Source organism: Calypte anna, chromosome 3, assembly GCF_003957555.1.
Source record: "Calypte anna isolate BGI_N300 chromosome 3, bCalAnn1_v1.p, whole genome shotgun sequence".
In the NCBI taxonomy this organism is placed as follows: domain Eukaryota; kingdom Metazoa; phylum Chordata; class Aves; order Apodiformes; family Trochilidae; genus Calypte; species Calypte anna.
The window spans coordinates 30338616-30356685 of record NC_044246.1 but is presented as its reverse complement, the minus strand read 5'-3'; the positions used below and the strand labels follow the sequence as shown (position 1 = coordinate 30356685).

The window sequence follows — 18070 nt, the reverse complement described above, 5'->3', positions numbered from 1 at the left end:
GCACCTTTGTCTGTAATTAGTATATCATTGCTTCTGAAACTGTGAGTTATGAATAGTCATTAGAGACCTCGAATAACATTTGCCTGCTTGTTAACAGCCTTTTTCATCACCAGATCTTAAAAAACTTTATATGGAAGACCAGTTTTATGACTTGCATTGTACCTGGTTCCTACCCTGGAACTAGAGCCCAGTGATATGCAATGAGACTTGACCACTGAGCAAACTGATGGCAGAGACTGGAGTTGAACTAGAATATCTGAATGCAAGCCCTGGGCCCTGCATCCCCTAGCTGCAGCCTCTCTCTGTCTCTCTCTCTCACACAGTCTCTAATAGAAAGCTGGAGTAGGGCTTTTTACACAGGTGTGTAGTGAGAGGACAAAGGGAAATGGCATAAAACTTGAAGAGGGGAGATACAGGCTAGATTTTAGGAAAAAATTCTTTCCTGTGAGGGGGTGAGATGTTGAAACAGATTGCCCAGGGAAGTTGTAGCTGCTCCCTCCCTAGAAGTGTTCAAGGCCAGGTTGGATGGGGCCTTGAGCAACTTGGTCTGGTGGGAGGGGTCCCTGCCTGTGCAGAGGGTTGGAACTGGATGATCTTTAAGGTCCCTTCCAACCCAAACCATTCTATGATTTTATGATTATATGGAAGTAATCATGGTTGTAGAGGAGAAAAAGTCCCAGTTTAGAAAAGGATGAGAGGCATTTGGAAAAAGAAACAAAACACCCATGTAAACAGATGTACAGCAGTCATCAACCTTTTAGGAGCAGAAAAAATTGCATCATTCAGGTGCAAGGACCAAAATCTGTTATTTATTTATACAACTGAGTGTCTAGATATTCTTGTCAGAAACCAGGCTATTAAGCACCGTCACTTGAGGCAGGCCTTTTCAAAATTAGACATGAAATTCTGATTAATTTTTTTAGAAGATTTCAGACAATGTTTCTCATTTAAAGTAATTGTAAACCCACCTGGGTTTTCAGCACAATTTACATTTCTGTTTGATTTTCTAAAAAGAAATGGATAGGAAATAAAGGGACTGATTGTCTGAATCATATTCAAAAGAAGTAATTTATTAAGCCTATAAAGTATGAATTTGGAAAGTGGTGTTGCTTTTCTGAGACCAAATAATTTGTTTATATAGAGAGAAACAAGCAGAAAAGCTCTTAAAATCACCTTGGAAGGACTGTCATACCAAGATGCAACATTAGGACCTACATTGCAGTCATAGCTTCAGCAATCTCTGCCTTTTATACATCTATGAAGAATATAATTAGATTTTTGACCTCTGCTTATGTACAGCAGCTGCAGTGGCCTTATGTTTTAGAGAGAGCTGTGGGATTCTATTTTAACTCCAATGATTTTAAAAGATTATTGAATTCAGGTGACAGGCCTAATGAGCTCTATCTGTAAAACAAAATTACTGTTAAGAGGTCATTAGGAGACAGTTACCTTCCTTGAATCCACCTTTCAGACCCCAAAGCCAGTTGCTTTAAGCTTGTGCCCACCTGGGACCTGTTGGCATGTTCAAAATGTTTTCCTTTTGCAATCATTAACTTTCAACCACAGCAGCACTGACACCAAGTGTATCTGGGCTAAGTCCCAGGGCTCTTTAGCAGTTTAGTAAATCTGTCTTGGATTAGGGCATCTGAGAGAGTCTTTTGGATTTGTAGCCTCTTCAACTCTCACTTTGGTTTCAGACAGGTTCCCCTTCTCCCCATATAAAGGTTTTCTGGAATAGAAAATTTCGTGTTCTTCCTTTGTGAACACTGCTGTAAAGGATTTGTGTTCTTTGCATGCTCCTTTAGTACTCTGATCACCAATTGGGCTATAGACTCTGGGTTTTTGATGGATGTCTTCTTATTTATAATTTATTTTACTTACCACATATGCTCAATATTTAATTCTCAGTACAATTCTGATGAGGTAGATTAGTCTTGAAGAGAAGGTGTTTTCACATACTTTTGAAATTCTCCTTTGACAAACAGACAATTACAGGCTGGTAATGCTGCAGGGCTATACATATATAAAGAAAAAGTGAAACATGCCTTATCATCTGGGGTCTGCTGATGGGGAAAAAAACTGTGGAGCTGCAGGTTCAAAGGTTGCCCCAGACTGGGTAGTTAGCTGGTAAACCATTTACCAATGACTCTTTCCAAAACCAATTATAGATCCATCTTTTAATTGTCCTCTCAAAAAAAAAAAAACCCTGAAAATTATTTTCTTGCCACCATGACTGGATTTGCCCTCAGACCTGTTGACTGCTACAGGGGCTTAGCATGGCTCCCACACCTTAGGTATACTCATTATTCCCACTATTTCTATCCACCAATAAATTTTTGAGCCAAATGTCTTAATTTTGTAATTCTGTTTAACTTAGGTGTTGAGGTTGTTTCCTGTGCATAAGGCTGGCTTTCCCAAACTTTTCTATCAGCCTTGTTCTGAACTTGTTTTCCACAGGAGCTGCAGAAGCTGTGCAGCTGAAATGAAAAGGAAGCTGTAAAAGGAATGGTCTACACTACCAGGAACTCACAAATTGGAAACAAAATATTCAAAGATAAAAACCTGTTTCTGAGTAAACAGTTTTTAAGTAGAAGTTTCTTACCTGGGTTAAAAGTTACTTATTTTGCAAAATTGTCCCAGCAAGATATGAAAGAAGGCTGAAACAAATGAGATGCTTATATGCTTGCTGCCCAGAAACTGAACTCTAGGTCTCCAGTTCTGATACATAGCTTGAATTTATGTTTTGAATTGTCAAGTTTGCACATCTACTTTGTTTTCACTAGTTTAAATGCCTGAAATGCCATCTGAATGCCTGTCAAGTACAAAGTGGAAGTTAATTTGTAGCATGCTGACTACTGCAAAGATCTACAGCGTGCTGCCCTTATACAATTAGTGGTACAGCTTTAAGTTATGTGCCAATGACATTTGAACAGAAATTGCTTTCTTGTGTCCATGGCTGGAGCATTATAACCACCTGAATGAACTGAGAGTGGGAACTATAGGATGTCAAGGCTCTGGTACTAATGGAAAGACAATGAGCAGTAGTGAAACATTTTTCATGTTGTTTATCAGGTTTCTAAGCACTGAGGGAACAAAACCAAGCCCAATACTGTGACAGAGATATTTTTTTGCCTGTGACTTGAAATGCTTCTTTATGCTGCTTCTATGATGGTACTTTGCCAAAAAGTGCATTTCACAGTTCATGGATTTGTTATTTCCCTGGTCTTCCACTCTAAACCTGGTATCTTCTGGTAAGGAAATAGAGAGGCTAAAATGCAATTGGAGTGACTAGGTTTTCCTTGCAGCAGTAGAAAACTATTGTGCTATTACTGGAATTGTAATGACTATATGTAAACACTAATATTAAAGAGATCTGTCGTTTTTTTAAAAAGCCTTTCTATTGTCCCCAAATTGCAGTGTGGAAGCCTTAATGGTATCTACAGATAAACAGGTTATTTGCATGCAGCAGGGCTAGGACTAGAAAAAGTAAACTTTTTGTGTGCCTGAACTTTTAGAGTGAAATGTTCAAGTAATATACACATGCATACCAACATGGGATGAGTAACGCTTACCGTTGGTGAGTGAGGTGTTGCTTTCCATTTTCTTGCTTTTCACTCTGTGATTTTAGGTTTTTGTATGTTGACTTTAGCTTTTTGTGTTTTTGGATAGTTAAAATGATTTTGAATAAAAGAGCCCTGAGATCTTCAGGTAAAAGTTACTATAAGGTGTTCCATAAGGAGAGCACCTGAGATCTCATAGCTTTTACATGGCTAGAGCCTATACATTTTAATCTATTCATATCATGTTTATGATATATGTTATGACAACTACTGAAAGTACTAAAAGCAGGTTACTTCTGTAAATCAGTGAAAATTATATGAAATTAATACTTTAGATCATGTGGTAAAAGAGCTCCAAATAATCAGTATACCCCTAATCTATGTTTCAATAAACAGATTAATTCTTACTGTCAAGGCACTGTCCATGAAAGGGGGTAAGGATTTGAGCATCATCCTTAAGTGCTTTAAAAATCTGTTGTGCGGCATAAACTCAGCAAGCACAAAGAAAATGTTCAGTTAAAATTTTTAAAGGCAAAAAACATGGATATACTGACTACTACATAGCAAAGCAAGGATTTTAGAAAGATAGACTTGTTTCAGTCATTGTATAAAAAGAAAATACCTGGTCAAAATACACCAGAAGAAAGATCTTTATAATTAACCTGAGTGGAGTACATGAGCTCTCCAAGTGTACAAAGTGATGGAAAATTATGGGGGCAGCAATTAGAATTACTTTGCAATCCAGTAATTATGTGCTGCATATTAAATATAACATAGAAAACATTACTTAATCCTATTCCCCACATCAGTTCCATTGTCTTGCCACCTTCAGAGCTCCATCAATTCTCCTTGTAGATATTTCAATTTTTCTGTCTGTTCTGCTGTCATGGTTTCACCTGATGACCGCCCAGCAGATGCTCTGTTATCCCCCTACTTCCCTTCCAAGGGAAGATAAAAAGGGTAATTAGGGAGAGAGACTTTAAGGTTGGAAAAAGCTCCCCTACCTCAGTTTTAATGACATAATAAATAGCAATGGTGAATTACAGGCAAATGTGGACAAAGAATTCAACACAGAAACCTTGCTACTGAACTGGTAACTACTTCCCAAGGAGCAAAGTCCCACACCATGCTCAGCAGCAGTCTGAGTCCAGGATCCTGGTGAGGGTCCTCAACATTCTTGGAGCATCCAAGCGGTTCCTAGTTGGGAAGTCAGGGGAAGGCAGCCTCTCATGATGAGCAATGGTCTTCTCCTGCGAGGGCAGAACATGAGCAGCAGCAGCAGAAATCATCACAGCCCAACTGGGCCTGTCCCCTCCCCGTGGAGCCATTTCACACCCCGCACCCCGGGGCGGGACTAGGTGGGACCGGGAAGGGTTTATCCTGCTCCTCCCAAACCAGGACATCAGCTTTTCCCCTGAACTCTTAGCTGTTACAGCCCTGCCTTCCAGGGCTAGGAGGGGAAGTGGCAGAGCAGTTTCTTGAATGCTGAGTGTTAAGGAAGAGGGGCAGTTTTTCTTCTCCCTCATTCTCCTGTAAATAGCAGCTCTGAGGCGATGTGAGAGCTCCCACTGGTTGTCTTTCCCCAGTAGTCCTTAAGGAGGCAAAACAAAATCTTACTTCATTATACACATAAAAAAAGCAGATGTAATAACAGAGAAAAACATTATTATTTAATGAAATGGGAAATAAACCCTCCTATTTCCAAAAAATGTTACATAGTTTCTAGGATAAAATGTTAGAGACTAGAAACATACAGTTTCATCCCACTGTGTGGACCCGGAATTCTGATTTCAAATGTGCTGCCACTTCTGGTTGCACACCATGTGCTTCCTGTCTTAGAAAGACCATGGTGTTTTTGCTTATTTGTTGGCTGGGAATTACAAAAAAAAAGGAATTCCTGTAGAAATGAATAGATTTTTATGGTTGAACTTTATAATGATAACAAACTTGTAGATTTCTTGAAAGAAGGCTGTGATTTTATCTTAGTGTCCTGTTGCTGTAAGGTTTTTCTAAGGTAGACAGCATCAGACTAAGCCAGTTTTACTGAGAGGGATATTCTGAGAAAAAATACTGCAGCTGCAACATCCTCATCACTAGCTACAAGACAAGTGATACTGCTCATGCCTAAATTCACCATTTGTGTAATTGCATTCTTCCTACTTAAATTTTTCTATAATATGAGTTATGTCCTCTCCCAGACTAGAACAGTGTTGTTAACTGACTTGACTCTCTCAAGCAGTAACAGTTATAATTAAATTGATGGACGATAAATTTCTGTGTATATGTACATTTTTTATGTATATTCATAAAATATATTAATGGGTGATCAAAGTTGCAAAGTTAAATTCTCCAGTGTTAGATAACATGGAAAGTAATGATGTGACCTATATTGAACCACCTCGTGGTATGATCTTAATAGGTACTTGCCCTCCAGAAAATTGCAAATCTTTGTGCCTCTTCCCCTGTTAAATATGTGTTATGATTTTGCAGATTGTTTGCAAGGTGAAGCACAGAAATGTATTTGAAACAGAAACTGAAAGGAAGTCCAGAGATTTTTGAATTATGGACATTGTTCAGGGATCACAAAATCTCAGAGATCACAAATTAAGGAGAGTTTGTGTTTGTAAGGTTGCGCTTTACATGTGAAGTGCCTGGAGCCTTCTGAAGGACTGATGACTGCAGATACAGATAATAAAAAAATTATTTGCTGAAAGTCTGTGTACTAATACATAGTCTGAGAACTAGACCTCTGTAAGATGTCAGAGGTAGGTTTCAAAAAATTAGGGAATGGATTATATTTTTCTATACTTGAAGGTAAACAAGGTAAGGTTAAGTATACAATTAACCTGAGAATTTTAACCTTCAAAGGAAAGTACTATTTATAGCAAATCACTGTGTTTTTTGCTTGCAGCTGTTAGAAAGATGTTTGAAACTGTGGCAAAACTAATATGAAGCATGAAGGAATGGGTTAATGAATAGGCTGACAGTGAATAAACTTTTACCATGCAGGCAGATGCAGTTTTCATATTAGTAGCCATGTCAGGAGAACAACCAGGATGAATGTTGTACATATGGGGGAAAGAGAAGATGAAAGTCTTATGCAGTTTTTATATCAGGGTTTTTTCAGTCTTAGTGTGAAGACGAGCTTATTGGGTGTTATCAAATCTGTTCCTATTTATTGCAAACAAATGTTACTTAACAAATGTTCCTAACAAATTTCTAATAATAATAAAAAAATTGAAGCATATATATAACACAGTCCATAGGAAATATATTTAAATAAGCTAGAATTTAAGATTATACATGTATCTTTAAATATTAAATTCACTAATTCTATGGTTCACGCAGAGCAAAGCAAATCATATTGTATTTTCCTCCTCTTCCTCCTCTAATTCTTATTACATATTTTGCTCATCCGATACACTGCTAATGTAGGACTTTGTTTTAGTAGCCTGGAACTTAATTTTGGTTTTGTTTTAATCACGTGATGAAAAACACTAGTGAAGAATTTATTTGAATAACCTTGCCTCCATGATCCATATGCAATTTTATTGCTAATCACTGGAATAGTTGTGACTCAGCAGCTGTGCAACATGCCTCCATATCTAAAATACTGACTGAATTTACATATAAAGTTTTATAAAATTGCCTCTGGCTTTAAAACTCAAGTGGAAATTCCTTTAGAGCTTTTGCAAGTACTTCCATTTTTAGTAGAATGTTGTTTTTCATAACATTTGGCAATTGAGGTTCATTTATTGGCTGAACTGTGGAATCAAAATTAATGTACTCATATATTTAAAAAACCTTAAAGGATCATTGCACTTTTGGCAATGAAATTTTAGCTTGATAGTGTTGTCTTTTTTGGTATTAGTGACTGTGTATCACTATTATCTCTTTTAAACAGAGATAAAATTTGATTAAGCTGAAGAAGATTTGAAGGCACTTGCATTTTTTGGAGGGATACTCACTTCTATTTGGTCCAAGAAAATTAATAATAATGTAGCTTGTCCGTCTAGGGCAAGGTGAATACTTAGTTATTTCTGTGAATCTCTGAGTATGATGCTTACACAGACTCAAAAACCTTTCTGTCTGTGCTAATAAAAACTGCTGATGTGATGCAGAAGGAATGCATAGTCTTACTGAATTTTTTTTTTTGGATCTGGTCTCTACAAAATCCAGTGTAGTCTTACTATGTTTGGTTGGTTGCTTATTTTTAATCCTGAAAGAAAAATATAAGAAAAATCTGTGGGGGGTATCTCCTCCAAACTGGTTATATTCAACTTTGCTCAGTGAATGCACCATTTTTTTCCAAGGTGAATGAGAGCCAGTGGAAAGCTTGCAAAGGAATTAAAATGAAATTATTTATCTTATTTAGAATCTAGTTGATTTATAAGGAGCTAAATGTGCTTAAATTTGCCACTTTCCCTGTGTTGCTTCAAATTCTTCTCACATTCTTCTTTTACCTAACAAGGCAGGGCTGGAATAAGTAAAAATAAAAAAAATGCTTTCTTATCTTTCAGTAATCTATTCAATGGAGACTTAAGCCAAAGGTATCCTATTTGTATTTATTAATTCCTAATGGATTCTTTTCTCCATCAAATTCGGCCTACAGTGCTCTAAAATATACCAGCTTCTAATTTATTGACAATTTTATCTTTGCTTGTCTGTCTTGGATGTTACATGCAGTAGTTTCATTCTATACCATGTATTGTATTAGCTGAGAACTGTCAATGTTCATACTTCATTCATCATCTTGCTACTTCTGATTTTGTAGTCTCGTATCAGGCTTACAGGCCAGGCACACCTAGTCAGTTTAGCTGGTTTTGCATCAAATTTGCTTCACACATCAGATCATCTTCCTCTTATCCCTGTTCAATTTATTTAATTTCTTTTTTCAAATGAGAAAAACAGAACTGCACAGTGTTCATTGTAGTGTGCTTCATGAGTTAATAAAGTCTGTGATTTATGATGGTGGTCTGTCCTCCCTTTCTCTCCTTATAATTTCTACTCTTCTATTTACTCTCTAAACTAACTTATCTTATGTTTTTATAGTATTATTCTAACCCCAAGATCTTGTTTCTGAATTATGTCACTTCTGAGTTCATCTGTTTAGGAGTATGTAGAAAAGTACAGGCAATAAGGATGCTTTTAACTCTTCAAAAGGAAATGGATAACTGTAGATGTGTATGATTCATGCATTGTATTTCATATGATGATGTCTGCAAGTTTCACAGGGCAATTTTAATTAAAAAACAATACATTGATAGGTAATGTACAACAAAATATCTTTTACAGATAGAGCATGCATACTACTGAGTGTTGCAATGAACTAAGGTACCAATGAGTAAAACTCTAAGATGATGTTTTACCAAATTAAGCCTTACATTGTTTCTTAATAGCAAGAATCTCCCCGTCCTTTTGTACATAGAAACAGTTTAGTGGTAGGAAAAATTGGTCTTGCTGAATGAAAAATAAGATCAGAAATGCACTTGAGACTTTTGGCTTGCAATGAGTTTAACGAATGGGAAAATGTAGAGAGGTTAAGTAGTAGGAGTGATGAAAGATTTATTGAACTTTCTTTATCTGGAAAGATTAATAGGATAGATTCAAGAGGTCTACTAGATTTTTAATTAATTAAATGTTAAGTGCTTAATCTTTATGTACTAATTCAGTGCAAATACCACCGCATTTAAAGAGAAAGGCAAACAGATCTCAATATGCTCACTGTTCCTTCGAGACTGGGGAAGGGCACCTACTGATATGATCCAACATTTCTATGAAGGACTATTCGCTATGAGATAAAGATATTGCTAATGAAGACTGGTAAGCTGAAGGTTTAAATGTCTGTGGTGTAGAAAAAGCTGGGCAAAATTGTGTTTCCCACTCCCCCACCCATCACAAAGAGCTGTATGGATTTCTTGCAAGTGTCAGCAGTTCTCAGAGTTGTTTTTTGTGTCGTTTGGTTTTTTTTTGTTTGGTTAGTTTGTTGTTTGGTTTTTTTTTTTTTTTTGATTGGCTGAGATTTTTTTTATACACTGTTGTGTCTTTTCTTTTTCCTGAATCATTTATCTCCTCTTTCTTTTGATTTGCAAACTGACACTAGTACTGCTTTTCATATTGCATAAGAACTCCAGAATAAGCCTCATCAGAAGTTGCTGTCTCTTCATAGCTCAACTCCTTGTGTGCTTTCCTTAGTACTTCCTTGGCCTTCAGCCCTATTTGATGATTGATTTAAGTTTTTCACTCAGCCTCAAAATGCCTGTGCCTCCTCCACTCAGAGCCAGACCTAATCTTCCCTTTATGGTTGGATTGCACGTGGCCTTTATCATTATATTTTTCTTGTAATCTTTCCACAAAGGGAGATTTTGTTCCATTCTAAGGTCTTATATTGTTGTTCTTCTTGCTATGGCTGACTTGATAATATCCCAAGGTTCAGGGTCATACAGTGCTAAGCATGTTGCAGAAATGTGCAGTAATGACAAAGACAGCCTTTTTACAGTAGGCCTCCCACATTAGATTCTGAGTTGGCAATTATCTTTCCTTTTCTTCTCTTTATCTACTTATTAGTAATTTTTTTATTGCTGTATAAGCTCATCTTATAAGGGAACTCTTTCTGGGATGGTTTTTATGTAACTATGAAGATCACAGACTAAGTTACCGTGTTATGTTCCTTTCAAATAACTGATGAACTTAAGCAAAACTTCCTTGGGCAGTTCATGAGAGCTACTTCTGTGATTCATCTGTCCCACCCAGATCCTTAAGCTATCGTTGATGTTTTTATAAAAGATTTGTCTGCTAAGAGTTGGCTCATACTTGTGCTGTAAAGAAATATTTATTTATTCCCAATTACATCCTGTTGTGGGGTTAAGGCAGATCTACAGTATCACTAGTCTGGAGTCCTGGGTAAGCCCAACTGACCAGAATTTTAGGAAGGAACGAAGTATTGCTGACACTATACTTTTGAAAATAGTTTTTCTCTCCAACTGCTGATGTGAGACACCATAAGGAAGAAGTCTTCAGAAAATAAACTGAGAGTTAATGCAGCTGCTGATTGGCTGAAGCTGTGTGTACATAATACATATGTTCAGGGAAAGGTGTGCATTATCTTCTTGTGTGTCTCTAGGAATCCGGAAGGACCGCAGAGGTGGACGAACGATGAAACAAAAACGTCAAAGAGAGGAACAGGATTCCAGGAATGGGGAGGCTTCTACAGAGCTGCGAGCTCCCACCCTTTGGACAAGCCCACTGATGGTTAAACATAACAAGAAGAACAGTCCAGCCCTGTCCCTGACGGCAGAACAGATAGTCAGTGCCTTGCTGGAAGCTGAGCCACCCATAGTTTATTCTGAATATGACCCAAATAGACCATTCAATGAAGCCTCTATGATGACCCTGTTGACCAACCTTGCAGACAGAGAATTAGTGCATATGATCAACTGGGCAAAGAGAGTTCCAGGTAAGGAAAAAAAAAGCCCCAGTGGACTATAAAAACCTCTACATCTGAAACCAATAGAAAACAGACACACCAGATTTCACACTGCATATTCCAATTTCATGCAAATTACTCACGTAAGTATGAATACATAAAACTCCACAAATTGTATATTATATGAGTTGATAAATATACAGTGCATTGTAAGTGACCTTTGAAGAAAGATTTATTCAGAGAAAGGTATTTCCCCACACTATAAAATACTGGAGAGGTTTTTTTACTGATTACAAAAAGCCAAATCTAAATGATTAGATCTAATCAAATTATGCTAATTATTTATATCCTATTGAAAAAAAAGGGTTACTCTCACATCAGAAATCTAAGCCATAAATTCAGCATTGCTACTGAGCCTGTAAGAATTAGTATTATTTATTTAATTGCCAGTTTATCCTTTTGATCAGGAACTACAGACCTTCCATGAGTTTTGGGTCTGAAAAACACAGCCAGAATAGCAGTTCTTGTAGGAAAATTTTTCGTGCTGGAACTAGATGTCTTAATCTGTAGCATATGGCTGCTGAGCTATGATCCTCCTTTTCAGGAAGAGAATTACAGAATTGTGTAAAGTGAGTAATTTTCACGGTTGAATGTGTGTTACACATTAATTCATATAGTTTAATTATAGTATAATTTATATTAACAAAATGAGAGAGTACCTGTCAAATTTAAGTTTATGTATTAAAAAAAAATTCAGAATACAAGACTATAAGTTAGACATTCAGCATTTATTAGAAACTCATTTCACATGCTGTACTTTTAACTTTGTAAAAATGCCAGCATACACAGTAATTTATACTTTATCATTCAGTGGGATTCCATTCTCTTACATTTTTACAGTAGCCATTTATTTAATAAAAATTATGTTGCTGTTTTATGAAGGGATGTTAAAGAGCATTACCTCAGCTCTCACTCACATAGTGCATTACCTCAAGAGCATTACACCTGGGTTATTCCATTTTTCTGTTTTCCTTCATTTAAACTTGGCAAGACTCTTCCTGGTAAATCAATAACTCACAAAATCTGAGTCTTTTCCAGTCTTCATGGGTTCCCTTTTTAGCACTTTTCACATGTCACTTTGTGGGCTCCAGCTATGATCAATGAGGACCTATGTGTGTTTCATTTCTCATCGTATCTTGTAAGAAATCACCTGAGAATTTTATTCTTGACAAAGTCACAGTGGTTAAGGACTGATCTACATTCTGTTCAAGTCAAGGGCGAGTTCTCCTGTTAATTTATGTATGCTTTGGGTTATGACTTTACAAAATACTTTTGAAAAATTAATATATGTCTATAGTGTTAAAGCTATTTACTGTCAAAACAGCCAAATTCATGTGACTTTTCAGCTGACTGTGAGATATAATTAATATAAGACTATTAAAATTTGTTAGTTTACATTCAACATTAATATACTGCATTATAAATTCATTATGGTCAGCTGCCATCCTTTGTCTTCTCTGACATGATTTTGATCATTAATGTAATTAGTGAAAATGTGTTTAGATAAAGAGCAACAATGTTAGGGAACTCTGATCTGTTTTTTATTCAGAAATCTCCCTAAAACTGATTGTCACAATTTTATTACATCCAGCAAACATCAAAAAACTGCCTGGTGTACCAAATAAATGCTTTGTTTCATAAGCAAACCTCTGAAATTAGAAAATCAAATGTATAAAGTTATTGACTATTTGTGGATATTGAGTTGCTGGAGCATGTTCAGAGGGCAGCCAAAAGTGGTGAAAAGGCTAGAGCACAAGTCCTGTGAGGAGAGGTTGAGGGAACTGGGATTGTTTAGTTTGGAGATGAGGAGGCTGAGGAGAAAGATTGTCACACAGCTACCTGAAAGGAGGTTGCAGCAAGGTGAAGATCAGTCTCTTCTCCCAGGTTAATAACAATAGGACAAGAGGAAATGGACTGAAGTTGCATCAGGGGAGGTTTAAATGGGATATTAGGAAGAATTTCTTTACAGAGTAATCAGGCACTGGAACAGGCTGCCCATGGAGGTGGTGGAGTCACCAGCCCTGGAGGTATTAAAAAAATATGTAGGTGAGGCACGGTAGGACATGGTTTAGTAGGCATGGTGGCTTTTTTCTCATTTGATGGTTCTAATCCACTAGAGAGGATTTTTCTATACCTTATGTATAAACAGAGAACTGAAAACCTTTTTCTGTTACATTCAATGATTTATTCATCAGCATTGTAGGGTTCCACTCAGTTATTTTCTCAGCTAATTTACAAAGCTTCAAAATCAAGGGTAAAAGTCTCTTTTTTTTCTAAAAACTGAATGTGATTTTTACCACTACAAAAAAACAGCTGCAGAAAACAGCCTCTCCTATGCACACCTCTCAAGCCTTGGAACTGTTCAAGTTCATTTAGCTGAATGCAGGCACTTAGCTGACAGAAAGCAAGGAGCCAGGTCAATACAAATGGCTGGGTTGACAGCATATTTGTTGAGGAGGGAGGGAAGAAATTTATATCAACAGAGCAGAAACGCAATGAAGTTATGGCTCAAAAATATATGTAAAGATTTCAGGGACATGATTGGAGTTTATTCTGCTGTGTTGGCTTTAAAGAAGAGGGAGTGTGTCAAAGCAGCTAGTAAAGATGTTTTGATCAGCCAGTCATTCTGATGATGTAAATACATGGGTGTGGAAGAAGAAACAGCTAATTAGATATATTGGATAGAAGTTAATCTCTTCTACAAAAATCAGTAATAAATATTAATTTATGATGGGGTGTGTAGCCTAGTGTTGGCAGAAATGTGTTATGTTATAAAAATATCCTGAAGAAAAGTTCAGAATTTTTGCAGACGTGTCCTTGTTTGGATGGTGAGAAGTTGTCTAAATCTTGTTTGCAACTTGTGCAGCATTAATTCAGATTTGCTTAAAATGATGCTGTAATCTTCATGGATTTAACAAATTTCTGAGGAAAAGAGAACTTGTGGCACTTGTGGCAATCTTAAAAAAATTATCTTAAGCATTAAAATATAACATGGTTGTTGGCTGAGACCATAACTTCTCCCATAATGATCCAATCTGTAATACGCCAAGTGCACAAAAGCTTCTTTTAGTTTTCCTTTGAAATCTTGGCAACTGATAAAAGTGGCTTTGCCAGATTACATGAACAAAAGTCTTGTACAGTGTCCTATGACACACACAGAAAAATTCAGGATGCCCCACAGGACTTGCTCTTTACATGGCCTAATGGAGATTTTGGCTTAAGTCCTCCCTGATGGTCTCTGTAAGATGCCAGTGGTGCCTCCAAGCCAGCTGAAGCAGCAATCAGCTGAACATAAGGCTGGTGCAAACAGTTTGCAAGGGGCTAGACTTTACATACATTTGAAAACTGAGCCTTTTACCACTAAATTGGGACTCATCACTAAAAATCACATGTGGGTAAGATATTACTGTAGGTGAAGGAAGTTTTTTTTTGGTTTAGTAAATTTGCATCATGGTCTTTGATACAATAAGCAAAACCATTACTTTCTTCTCCACAGAAATGCTGATATTTCAAGGGAATCGACTTCTGTATTTCATCATTCACTTACTGTGTATATAATTTAGTGCCTATATTTGGAGTACTGTATTCTATAAAGCTGGTGTTGTCAAAGTGATGGTCATTTTTTGGGGGTACATAAGCTCTTGGGATGGTAAGGGAAATTACAAGCTTGTACAGTGAGTTCATGGTAAAGAGTGTAGCTTTAAGGAAAATTTGTTGCAAGGGTGAAATCTTTGGCACTGTTGCTACAGTCTTGTATAACTATTTACTACAAGTACAGTAGCTGTACAACTTAATAACCCTAAAATGGTACACTGGGCATACAGGCTTTGAAGTTTTGAGATGATTCACGGTGCTGCACTTATTTTATGGCTTCATGAACCGAGGAGATAAACATTTTGGCACTGATTTTTTTTTTATTTCAAAGCCACAGAAGTTTCTATTTTCTTAAGATATTGTTTTCCTATTTGACCTTCTAAACTGTTCTGTTTGTTAAATTAGGAACAGTGTGTAAAGAGGCCAACAATACCCACAATTTTACACTGCACTTCAATGACACCAACCCGTGGAAAAAAAAAAAAAAGTCAGCTTGCTTGTGTTTCATATATTTAGGAAAAAAAAAGAAATAAAGCTAATAGCAGTCTCTGTAACAATTTTCCAATAATCATTAACAGTTGGAACCCCAGTATTTCTTTTGCAATGCTGTTATATTTGATTTTCAAGAAATGCCTTAGTTTTCTTCTTTGTTTGTGGAAACACATAGTTTAAAAAACAGTTGATACAAGTTTCCAAAGCTATCCATTTATTAGCTCAGCAGAATAGTTATGTTCTACTCTAGGTAATTTTTTTGAAAAAAACAGTCTTCTTTAGAGTGGTGACCCTCAAATATATCTCTCCATTGAAATATTCCTGAATGGAGTACGTGGTGAAATTTAAATCTGTAAGCAAACAGCCTATAAATCTCTGTTTCGACAAGTGTGCACATTTCCAAATAGGTTTATTAAGATTGTGGAAATACTCCCCGTATGTTAAGTTCTCATGTGCAAAATGACTTTAAAATTGTTAGCCAAAGTGTTATTACAAGGCTGACTCTGTTCAGAACTTTCCAGATTAAAAAATATTTGAATTCCGAGTTCTGAATGTTGGGGCTTCCCAACAAGGTGTCTCAAGCAAAAGATATTATCAGGAACAAAACCTTACTTACTCTAAGTAATCTTCTTTAACTGTTTGCTACATAATAGCAGATGAAAAATAGCATGCAAGAGGTAAGAAGGACCTAACATTCTGTTAACAAGAACTACTTACATATTGGACTTCATTGGCATTCAATAGCATAGAGCTTCATTTTATAAAAAATGACAGTAGATGCAATTCTTTTTGTCTTGGCAAACAAAGAGGTAAAAATGAGCATGCAAAGTAATATTTTTTACAGTTTTTTGCCAAAACTTAAGGAAATTAAATACTTAAAGTGTAATATTTTATTTCTAAAACAAGCGATCCTTTTATAAAAACATTTCCTGCTATTTTTCTTTAGTTGATAAGTAATTTACACTCTTGGATGAACATATCTGTCTTAGAGTCCTCAGCAGTGCTGAACTCTGAAGCTTTCCAAGAAATGCTCATTAATTTCCACTCTAAGTAAACAGTAAGTAATGATCCCCCCTGATTTATTTATTCCTTAAAATAATTTAGAAAAAGAATATGTGATTGTTGGAAAGCACTGATGCGATACGTATGTGCATGCGCACAAACCCATTGTTCCCTCTTCACATAATTCACATAAATTTGCCCTTGATGTTTAATAACTTGATGTTTAATAGCTTCGGCCTAATTCTTTTCGTTTCTCTCCAGTACTGCATCTCTGAGCACAATCAGCTGTCATTCCAGTTTAGATGTTCTTTTAATATCATCCTTATTAGTTTTCTGTTCAAATGAGTCACTCACTAAAATCTCAACTTAGATATATAGGATTTTTAAGATATGTAGAACTAGTTGGGAGAGATTTATTGCAGCCTTTTTCTTGATTGGCTCTTACCCTGTCTGTATCATTGCAATGGTGCATTATATGACACATCTGTTAGGCAGCTCATTTATTTTCTTTTATTGTCTCTCCAGGAAATGAACTATGTGTGTAAAGACTGTGTTGTTTTGTCTCTGGTTAGTTATGGACTGCTGCAAATTTAAGCCAGTGAAAGCAAGTTAAAGCATAGCTTGTAGTGGAATGGGGGATGACAAATCTGTGATTGTCTTGTTCTTCCAGGAGTTTGTTTTCAGCTAAGAGTGGCCATAAGGAAATATTGCCTTCTCCATTCCTTATGGAAAGTTCTGTTTCTTCTAACCTGTCCACCAGGTCCTTAATAGGGAGATGGAGAATAATTATTTACCACTGCAGTTAGACTCTGGGTCTAGACCTAAATCTTCTTAAGCCTCTTGGGCAGTCCTGGAAAACAGGAGGGAGGAATCAAGACCTTTGGCTCTGTGACCTGCTCCTTTTCCCCACCCAAAAGGGTACTGCTCAGGATGTTGAGGAGCACCCCATGATTCTCCTGGGTATTTGGTATTTGTGAGTGGCATGGTCTCATTAAAAGCAAATGCATGTTGGAAGAAATTTCAGTGCTTTTTGTCAATGCAGCTTAAATTTTTTGTTTGGAGTTTTTTCAGCTGATCCAGTAGGAAGTCACAAGACCCAGAATTAAAGCTAATATATAGGCAAGGGGAAAACTGCTGTTCAAAATGTCACTTGGACTCTAGACAAAATGTGCTATGTTCCCTGTTAAATTTCATTCTGGAGTGCTTGAGGTGACTTAGAAAATTAAAATTCAAGAAACTTCATTTTCCTTGGTTCACAAAAATAATGTGGCATACTAGGTTAATGAGAATTTTTCCAGAGAGCGTTAAACCTTATCAATAGCCCAATAATGACACATCTTCTGCAAGAGCTGCTGTTCCTCAGAAAACATCACTGTAAACAGAGAAGTGACTATATAGGCTACTAGCAAGTGAGCAAATCTTGAGCAATCTCTGTGTATGTTCATTGTACTAAACAACTGACCAGAATAAGGCTACAATTCTAATATTGCCATACTAATGCAAAAGAATATAGCAGTATTGCGTGTCTGACCTGTTTCAGAAATCACCTTTGGTTTCTGCAAAGGCAGTTTTTCTTATGAGTTTTACACATATTTGTAGGATGTACTTAGTGGAATAGTAGTTTGGTAAGTATTTCTTCTGGCTGCAGTGCTGGTTAGAGTAGTTCCTACCCCTCTGCTTCCCCCTGTGTTGGGGCAGCTGTGTGAGTGGCAGTGTTGATCTGAGATTTAAAAAAGCCTTTTCTTGTGCATGTGTTTTGGGTTGCCTATAGCTTGTTTGAATTCCCAGCCCAGTTCACCACAAAATAGTTGTCAGTTGAAATGTGAGGGTGACATTCTATTCAGAATGAATAGCAACAAACAATTCAACTCAAGTCTTTTTCTAATTTAATTTCCCTTTATTTCTGCTGCAACAGAGAGGTCTTTTCCAGTCTCTC

At 36.6% G+C, this 18070-nt stretch overlaps 1 protein-coding gene across 1 annotated transcript in view; it reads left to right on the top strand.

Moving 5' to 3' along the window:
• Positions 1 to 18070, top strand: part of ESR1 (estrogen receptor 1) — a 154602-nt gene that overhangs the window by 94730 nt on the left and 41802 nt on the right. Inside the window, 1 exon segment of the mRNA XM_030447266.1 lies at positions 10684 to 11016. Within this exon segment, the coding sequence (XP_030303126.1) occupies positions 10684 to 11016 (333 nt within the window).